This window comes from Seriola dumerili, unplaced genomic scaffold (assembly GCF_002260705.1).
Source record: "Seriola dumerili isolate Sdu_G_001 unplaced genomic scaffold, Sdu_1.0 BDQW01000092.1, whole genome shotgun sequence".
NCBI lineage: Eukaryota > Metazoa > Chordata > Actinopteri > Carangiformes > Carangidae > Seriola > Seriola dumerili.
The window spans coordinates 1,596,148-1,606,187 of NW_019174347.1; the positions used below are offsets into that span (position 1 = coordinate 1,596,148).

At 42.1% G+C, this 10,040-nt stretch overlaps 1 protein-coding gene across 1 annotated transcript in view; it reads left to right on the plus strand.

Moving 5' to 3' along the window:
* LOC111222406 (semaphorin-7A-like) overlaps positions 1-7,750 on the plus strand; it is a 36,549-nt gene extending 28,799 nt beyond the window's left edge. The window contains exons 11-14 of the mRNA XM_022746121.1: positions 861-976; positions 3,176-3,348; positions 3,828-3,883; positions 5,819-7,750. Coding sequence (XP_022601842.1) covers positions 861-976; positions 3,176-3,348; positions 3,828-3,883; positions 5,819-6,165 — 692 coding nt within the window. The 3' untranslated portion in view covers positions 6,166-7,750. The remainder of the gene's footprint in view (positions 1-860; positions 977-3,175; positions 3,349-3,827; positions 3,884-5,818) is intronic.
* Positions 7,751-10,040: the final 2,290 nt, after the last annotated feature.

A 10,040-nucleotide genomic window follows, 5' to 3' on the forward strand; every position in this document is an offset into this window, starting at 1 on the left:
CATCTATGTAAGCGCTGAAACAAGTAGAATATACTAATTATTAATTTACTTGTAGTGAAAACTGGGACATTTTAGTGTTTTACAGTTGTGTTTTACGTGCAATAGATCCAGAACCTTTGAGGCCTCTGATATTTTGTTTTGCCCAGTTAGTAGGCTAATCCAGATTTTATACAATACAGTCATGACTGGTTCTTACATATGATTGAATTTAGCTTTTTTCCATCAGCTTCCATCATATTGCACTCAGCCCTGAGGTCTGAATGAAAGTTCTAGGACTCTGAATGCTCCATCATTTCTGTCAGGAACTAAACTCAACACTGGATTTCTGTAATTGATAGAAAACTGACCCAGAATCTAAGAGTTACTTGATTTCCTCGGCTGAATATATTGACGGATTCTGCAGACACATCTTTACTTCACCGCTCACCGCAGCAGCCTGAGTAACAAACCTCCTCTGCTGTTTTAGCCTTTACTGTGGTCCATCGAGGTTAAACAAGCACAGTCATAGTATTTCTGTTTCCAGAGCAGCTCTGCTTTGTTCAAAGTCTTGTTCAAAAAAAAAAGAAAAGAAATTCTCTAAAACTCTTGTCTGCCGTTTTGCCTTTGGCCCTCCATCCTCCCTCAAGGGTGGAAGCTGTCCAAGTCAAATCCATGAATTTATAAAGCTCTGGACAGCACAACAAGGGCTGTAACACAGGCAAGACCAGAACGCACACATTTTGACATATGACACCAAGGATGTGTGTGTGTCTTTTTGTGTGTGTGTGTGTGTGTGTGTGTGTGCGCTGTCTTGAGTGTAGAAGACTGCAGACCATCCCTCCACTCCATTTACACTGTCTTATTCTCCTTTATTTCTACAGATCAAGGTAAAGTTCTCAAAGTTCTTCACACCAGCGAGGGAGTCTTCATCATATCCCAGTATTCTCTGTTTCACAACGAGGGTCCCGTTCTAAACATGGCCATCGACTCCCAGAAGGTATGAGAAATAGTGTGTGTGCTTTCACCATAAATATTACATCAGGTCTTATACAATGCTGGGGAAGGCTGCAGGCTTCAGGTATTCGTGGTAGATTGATTATACTAATTATACTAAGAGGAAGGAAGATTTGAAGTGATTTATATGTTTTTAGCATTAGTTTAGAAGTGTGGTTGACAACTGGCCACCCGCTATAATCTGATTGGACCGACAGTCCCACATTTACCTATAATGTCCAAATAGAGAATCTGCGCCTCACCTGAAGAATGAGTTTTATGCTTTTATCCATAAGTGAATGACAGACACAGATTGTCATGCATCAATGGCTGCAACAGTTACACACAGAATCACTTCCTCGTAAGTGATTTTGCCTCTAAAATAAAAGCGGCAATGCTTTATTTCAAGCTATTGTGAGCTTTAATTCTGAAAAGTTATGACAGGATGTTCCAAAGGTTTTGTTGCATGTATTACAGATCAGTCAAACATAATGTGATTGTGGGCTATAATGTAAATTCCAGCTGCATTTTTAATCAATTTTTTAAATTACCCTTTGATTATGTTCTGGCCCGCCATCTAATGATCAAATTTACTTGCCAACCTCTCAAATAGAAGTTCAGAGTTTAATCTAGAACAATTCATCTTTTCATTAGGGTTTTTTTTTTTTACACAGATAAAGATGAACATAATGAAAATTGTTTTCACAGTTTACATGTTACGCCCCACCTTTTAGTGGCCCTAAAGGACGCAAAACACTCACACACCAACAAACTCATAAGACTCCTCTTAAATAACAAAAGGGTTTATTTAACATAAATGTGCAAAAGAATCAGGACACCTAATTAAGACAAGCAGAAATCCCAGGCTGAGTTAAACCAGCAGTCCCCATGCCGAAAGCCTCGGCCCTTCTGAAGGTGGCACCAGAGTTTAACCTACATACAAGTGACCAAACCAAAAGTGGACAGCAACAGCCATGAAACAAAAATGGTGACAACGCAGTCAGCCACGACACTTACGCAGCAACCAACAAGTGACCCAGCAAAAGTGGAGTGCAGGTACCACAACAAAAAAGGTCACACATAACCAGTAAGTGTTTATCACAGCTACACGAGACAAAGCCAACAGACTTAAGGTGGAGTCAAACCCACAAAAGAGATTGCAATTAAGCTGCTGTGCAAAGTGCAAGATTACAAGGGAAACAAGCTGTAGAGAGGCACCCCAACCTGCCTTCAGTGGCACCCCAGGAGGCTTTCCTTAAAACATTAATCTCTGTAAGTCAGCAGTGAAGCCAAGACAAGGCCCACTGCCTCACTCAGACAACCTACCCACACCCAGGTATACCACCAAAAGTAACAAAGGCAAAATAACAAAGTGGCGAGACTCAGTCTGCCCGACGATAATTAGGGTGTTCTCAAGCAACCTCCAGGGCAGTAAAGTGAACATCTAGTCAAAAGCACAAACAGACAAGCAGCAAAACCATAAAGGATCTACACTCCAGCAGTGACCCAACAAACTCATAAAACGCCTCTAAAACAACAAAGGGTTTATTTAACATAAATGTGCAAAAGAATCAGGGCGCTAAGAGGCAGCAGAACCAGCGGTCCCCCACGCCAGAAGCCTCTGCCGTTCTGAGGGTGGCACCAGAGTTTTTAACCTTTCCTTCCCAGGCCAGGTGGATCTCGTGGAGTGATCAGGGCGGAGCTGCCACAACACTCTGCACCATTCAAGGCTTTTTTCTTTTTTTTTTTAACCTGATCATATACACAAAATTTGGAATTTCTTGAGTAAAAAGTTTTTCATGCAATTATGAGTCCCCCATTTATTTCTATAACATAGACTCTACAAAATTCAACATTTCCAATGTATAAAATAAATAGCTGTGGTTCATTTAGGCCTGTGTCTAATGAATGGATAAGATAATTAATAAATCTGATTATACGGTGAATCAGGTTATTATAAAGACCCTGGTCTTTATAAAATATGAACTATTTTTCCAGCCATGTCGTCCATTGTCCATATTATAGAAATTCCTTATTTTGTGTTGTAGTTCAGGGTTTTACTGCTCCGTGTTGGTTTGGAAGCTGCTCTGCTCAAGAGAAAACACACGTGAAGAAAGTGGCTGCTTTGGTTTTGAATCACGAGGCGACACTGACTAGTTTGAGTCCAAAAGGCACATACTGGATTGTATCTTTTCCTCCTTAGGGACACCTGTATGTCGGCACGGCGATGGAGGTCCAGCGACTGCCGCTGGCTGACTGCGGTCGCTATGGCGACACATGCAGGGAGTGCATTCTTTCCCGGGATCCGTACTGCGGCTGGGACAGAGCCAGGAGGAAGTGCATCGCCATCCCGCCTGGATACAACGTCTCATCTGGGTACGATGATTAGATATGATGTCACCACTGCAGAGCTATTGGCTGTTTCCACATGGGCTGACAGGAGGGGGGGAGGAGCTCATTAGTAATGTCTAAAACTCAGTATCAGTGGTGAGCTGAAGCTTAAATCTGTAATTACAGAAATGAAATTTGCTTTAACTATGAAGAAACTGCGGTTTAAAGAAGAAGATGCATGTGGAGCTTTTGTTAAGCACTGACTGCAAATTTCTCATGTAGTAATTTGCTCTGGCTCTAATGGACATTGTGAATTTCCAATTTTAAGAAAGAACAGGAAAATTAATCTGTACTGTGTTGTAATAAGCCTCTGACTCAGTTTTCTCCTTTTCCCACTCTCACATTCCTGAACGATTTAGTCCCTGCCTGTTTTAATTCGCAGCAGGTTGATGTGGCGACTCGCGAGCTATTTGTGAAGCTATATTCAACCCTGCTAATTTGTCCTCTCCATTATTTTCCAACAGGGCGCTCATTCAGAATCTGGACCATTCGAACTCCTCGGTTTGCGGGGAAGCTGCTGGTGAGCCCTTATCTGCTCTCTCCCACTCTCTCTGTATCTTAATTAACCAAAAATAGGAACCTTTCTGAGCAGCTAGAGTAAAAAGATGATTATCATATAATTGAGTGGAGTACAACAAGCCACAGGGAGATTTTTTTTTTCTTTATGTTATGTCTTGCCCCGTTTCAAAGCTCAAAACCCAGTTATAACCTCGACTAATTATGACAATTACTCCCCTCTGAAGGGAAGGCTATCTTCTTTAGTGATCAGATTTTAACACTAGCATTTATTTCCAGGTGTCAGTGGTGCCACATGTCCTGTCTGTGGATCCAGGAACAAGTTTCGCTTTATTTCCCCAGAAAATAACACTCAGAGGCGATGAGAAGAAACCTGTTCCAGTCTTTTAATTGATATCTCGCAGCAAAGGAATTAAAGGTTTACTTTTCACTGAACTTGGCAGGAAGGTTTTTCCAGCATCTTGGAGAACATTCCTCAGCTCTGCTGTGGATTTAGTCTGTCTGGGAGTCCTCTGGCTCTTCGTGTGATCCCACACTGACACTGCCATCTGTTCGGGGACTCCTTCTCGTTCTTCTCATTGCTGTAAATAATTCTTTATGACTCGGGCTGCATGTTTGGGGTTGTTGTGCTGCTGCAGGATGAATCTGGCACTGATCAGAAGTGCCTGAGATGTTTGCACGGCGCTGTACATGTGATAACTTCATTGTACACAGTAGGGTCCAAAAGTCTCAGACCCTCAGACACTTTCCCATTCAAGTGGATTTTTCTTATTTTTCTTCAGAGATTCTTCAAGATAGAGAGGGAAGTCACTCTGAAGGATTCTGATTACTGTTACACCAGCTCTGACGGAGTATATATGTCAATCCTGAACAGAGCTTTTTCTAATGGGGTTACTAGAAGGTGTGTAACTATGCAACCGATACAACCACCCACCATCCACAATCTCATGTCATGATGCTGGAAGACGCCTGCGGTAAAAGTTATGCTAGTTTAATTAGGTTCAGATAGATACCACCCCCACCACCCCGGAAACAAATCGCAGGTATGAACCGAATCATGGTTCAACGACGACATCTGAACCGAACTTTGGATTTGAAGAATAGTTATACCCTTAATTCAAAAGCTTCACAGGTCTGACGAGGTTAGTTCAAGCAGAGAGGTTTTATTTTTCGTTCGCTCGAAGAGGACAGGAACTGTTGTCTATGTTTTGTTTCTTTAAAAGTTGTTCTTTCGATGTTATGATGTTGATCACATTCGGAGTTGACACACCAATTATTGTGTAATCATCAGAACACAGTCTACGCAACTTATTACACACTTAGTGAGGACATCATCCTTACGTTTCCTGGTGATGAGTTTTCCTTTGTCTATTTATTCCAGATAAGATAAAAACCTTAAATACATCACCTCAGCTGCACTTTTTTCCCCTCAAAAAGATCATTGTTGGATTAAGCTCTTAGGGGCCTCAAGGCCAAAAATGATCTCTGGGCCTCTATTGACCGCTTGGCACAGGGGACAGGTAATAATGCAGGTCCTGCCTTAAGGCCCTTATCATATCGGTTGATAATGTGCTTTAGTGCAGCCTGGTCCTAGACAAATTTGCAATCAATCAAAAGAGTGTAAACCAATTGAAACATAATGAATATTGGGACTTCAGGGAGTTTGCGACCCTGAAGTAGTTGAACCTGAAGCCTGTTTCTCAGTTGTTAATCCAGCCTTGGAAAATATCTACAAAACCGCCGATGTTCTGAGCAGAAAATATAAACATAGTCTGGATATGAGCTAAATCACTATAATGCTGTTACAGGGGTCAACAGAGAGCGGTACACTCAGCATTTACTGTATATAGAGTCTCTGTAACAGCAGTTACTTTGGCAACACCGCACATTTTATGTGATTCATTTTAGTATGAAAGTCTTCATTTCTTTTTCCCTGCAGCTCTGAAGCAGCGTCGAACTTCACCCAGAGAAGTGATGGTGCAGTCCAACACCTCCGTCTTTCTCCCCTGCCCTGTGCGCTCCTTCCACGCCACCTACCGCTGGGAGAAGGATAACTGCTTCAAGAACTACCCCTGCCTCTTCGCCGGGGACTTCTGCGTCCTGGGGCCGATCGTCGACACGCCCCTCAAGGACGGCGTCTTCCGCTGCATGGCCACCGAGGACGGATTCAAGGTGGAGGTTATCTCCTTCAGGCTGGTGAACGATGGCAGGCTCCTGGCCGCCTCCCTGGCCTCCACCTTGGGGCCGTCGCTCCTGCTCGCCGTGGCTACTCTGTGGCTCCATTAACTGCAGCTAACGCTAATGCTAACCCCTCATCCTTACTGGCTCCCAATGACAGGAAAGACGAGGAGCCGCTGTTAGGAGGTTAGGTTCGCAGAGCATTGAAGTACATGGTTGGGTTGTACAGTGCCAATTCATCTTTTTTCAATTTTTAGAGAGAGTCCAGCAAATGTCAGTGAATGATTTTAGCATAAAGCAACATTCAGTATCTGCAGCTGCAGCGGTCTTAACAAGAGCAGAACTGAAAAATACATACGTTATTTTAATCAAACTAAAGTGACTAGGAGTTGCTGTCCATGAATTAACATATCTTGCGAGTTTGAACTCGATTCAACCATAATTAGGTGCTTTGCAAACCTTTCCTCTGACTCCAAAAGATAAACATATCCAATGAGTTGGGCAAAAAAAACCACCAATACCAGGCCAATTCTTTTTACCATTTCTCTACTTCTTTTAAAACTGACTTGATTGTGCTTATTTGTGAATACGTAAAACTTTAATACCACTTCTCCATCTTCATCGTTCACCTTGTTAAACTTTGTTGGTATAGCTCATTAGTACTAAGAAAAAAAATGTCTGGTATTGAGATTTAAAAAGCCTTAACACTTCTGGGACATAAACTCCTAAGCACAATTTTGCAGTCGAGGCAGAATACTGCAGACTCGGGTGGACTTGGCGCTATAATTAGTGCAGCTGAGTCTGAGAACATCACTGGGAGGAAGTGTCAGCTTTTTGACAGGAAGTAGGCGGATGGGCAAGAGCTCATCCTCGAACATCACTGTGTCTCAGCACCTCCTCCTCAGACGAGGCAGTTTCTTGCATCTTTTTATCAGATGGTATCAGACATTGTTGTTAGGCCTTGTTCACAGCTTCGTCCGTTGTTGTTGTTTTTTTTTTTTTCCTTAATACATGCCATCGTCTCTCCTTCCTCCCCAAATCATCAGAGCAAAACACTCACTTTTACCGGGTGTGAAAAACACAACATCGCCCACAACTTCTTTGGACAAAAAGTTAGTTAATGTTAAGCGTCACCGCCCTCAGAATCTTAAACATAAAACCATTAAAAACTTACACTATTCTCTTTAAATCTACATGAAAGTTTAAATCTGTTCTGGTTCTTTTATTGTGGAGGGACGGTGGTAACAAGCATTGATTACTTTTCTTATTCTGGGTACATGGTCATGTTTTTTGGGGAAGAGAGCGGACAGCAACAAAGACGAGCCAATTTGCTGCGAATGTCATCTGATTGCTGTCAGACCCAACAATGCATAAAGATGTGAACAAGGTGTTACGCTATAGCAGTTTCAATTAACACATACTTACATCGTCACAGGGGGCAGATGAAGCTAAATGGAATCGCATAGTAGAGTTGCATTTCATAGTTTGCCAGGAGAAAGAAAAGAAAAAAGAAAACAAAAAAAAGGCTTGTAATTAGGTCAGTGAAGTATGTTCTGTATTTTATTGCTCTGCAGATGCTGATTTCTACCATTGCTGCCTACGTTCGTGACGGTTTGTCTTGATGGTTTGGGTTTTTAATGCCATAGTTAGAACGTGATATGTAAACACTGACTGCTTTGCCTCTTCCCCCCACCCCCCAGGGACATCAGTGCTAATAGACAAGAAAGTGTTTTGATTTTCTTCTTTTTCATACTTGTGTCTTTATGCTGTGAAACAAACGGACAGATTTTCCAACGAGATGCTTCACTGATGTACAGCAGCAACCACAACCGGCGGCGAGGGGCAGAGGCTTCACGCAACAAACGCGCCCCCGGCCTCTTCTTTTAACCTCTCGCTCTGATCGCACTAAACGTTTTTAAGTGGACACTTTAAAGCTGAATGTAAAAAATTGGAACGAAATGGTGAATGTAGCTGCAGCTGAACATTATTGAAATGCCAAAAATGATGCCAAACCTTATGAATACTGATCAGCTGACTGAGGAAGTAGGCTTGTGCGGTGATGAATTATGCAACGGATTAGCATGTTCCTCCCGAGCTTTGAGAATTACCATTCAGTAATGTTACATAAATCTGTCCGTGCCCAGCCTTCCACAGTGGCAGAAATGTCATTAATAACTAATTAGACAATGGAGCCGGTTCGTCATGCACCACATTTAAAGAATTTATTTAAGGGCCGTCAGGGAAACGAGCAGCGAGCGTTTTTCTCAGCTGTGAGAATCTCAAGGCGGCAGTGGTGGCGGTGGCGGCGGCGGTGGCGGCGTCGTGTTTCTCACTCAGCTCGGTTGTGTGTTGCTGCTCGGGGGATCTGCTTGCTTTCTGCATTGCACTGATTTGGCTACTGACTGTGCCAAAAAAAAAAAGAAAAAAACAACAAGAAAAACAAAGCTATGTTGAACCACCTCATTCGCCCGCCGCTTATTGCTTGCTCTTATGTTTATTTGGAAAAATCCCTCGTTCCTTACCTTGCATAATATTTTGTGCCAGATCAACCCTGAGCGCGTGTTTTTTCCTCACAACCAAACTCACAAACACAAACCTTCTGCAGCTCTAAACATGCATATTAATCATCTTTGTGTCTCTGTGTCGCCACCGGGGCGGGAAATTAACACCAGCCACCAGCCAAGTGCTGGTAAACATTTAGCAGAGGCTGTTCATGAACTCCATTCTGCAGGAGACTTTTGGCAGGAGACTAACTCGACATACACAGACGAGCTCCGAGGCTTTTTCCTCTGTAACCTCCTTTATACTGTAACTGTACCTGCTGTGTATGTGTCGTGATTGGACTCGGAGAGCTGTTACCACGAGCCGCTGTTAGAAAACAAGCCTATGCTATTCCAATGAGGCAAACAAACCAGGGATCATAAGCTTCTTCACTGTCCCAAGTCCATACTAGATAAATACACCTATTGTATTTAAGTTCTCCTAACAGGTGGTGTCTTGCGGTAATGCAGATAATCACAGTGGATGGTTGGTGGATGACATGCAGTACAGAGCATACAGCTTAGAGCTGGTAGACCATGGATCATGTCTCATTTCCTGCCACTGACACTGGTTTATTTGAACCATTTCCCCAACCTTAAACATGAAGGGAATTGTTTTTGAATCACACATAATTGATTAAGAACTGGACTTAAAGTAAAGTATTGAGCAGCAGTATCGTGGTGGAGGAGGAAATGCTCAACTCCTTTGGCTTAGTACAAGAAATTCTAAAAAGTCCTGCGTTCAAATCTTTATTTAATTATGAAAACATAACCAAGAATGATCAGATGCGTTAAATATTGTAAATTATGTGTCATTAATATGTTTAATATTTGATGCAGTAAGCAATATTTAAAACAAATTTAAAACAAGTGTGTGTGTTATGTGAGTAATCATAATCTGCTTAATTAGTTGTAACTACAGACATCGGATAAATATAAAGTAGTAAAAATGAATGTTGAGTGAGAATGATTAAATGTACTGTCGCATTTTTGGCACGAAAAGTTATGTTCTTGACCACATGTACAAATAATAGAATGTGCCAGTGGATGTCAGAACTACCTCTAATGTCAAATTTGAAAACTTTTGATTTTGATTTATTATTTATTTCATTAATATTTTTACATTCACATGCACCTTGTCCATTTGGCAGACATCCAAAGCAATGTACAAGCAGAGCAGAAACATTTTTCCAGGATCTACAACCATCCACAAGCGTTTTTACAGTTTTACTTTTGTGCTTTATATTGCACATTTTTCTACTACAGCACTGAACAGGTCCAGGCTATAGTGTGGATTTGGGACACGGGGCTTGTTTTCCTCGGCAGAAGAGATGACCTGAGAATTAAACCTGGTCGCCGACGTGTTGCTGTGCAGAGCTGATTGTATTTCCCCCCCTTCCCTGATGAGGAGCTCTGGTCCTCAGGGAGGTGGTGGAATTAGGC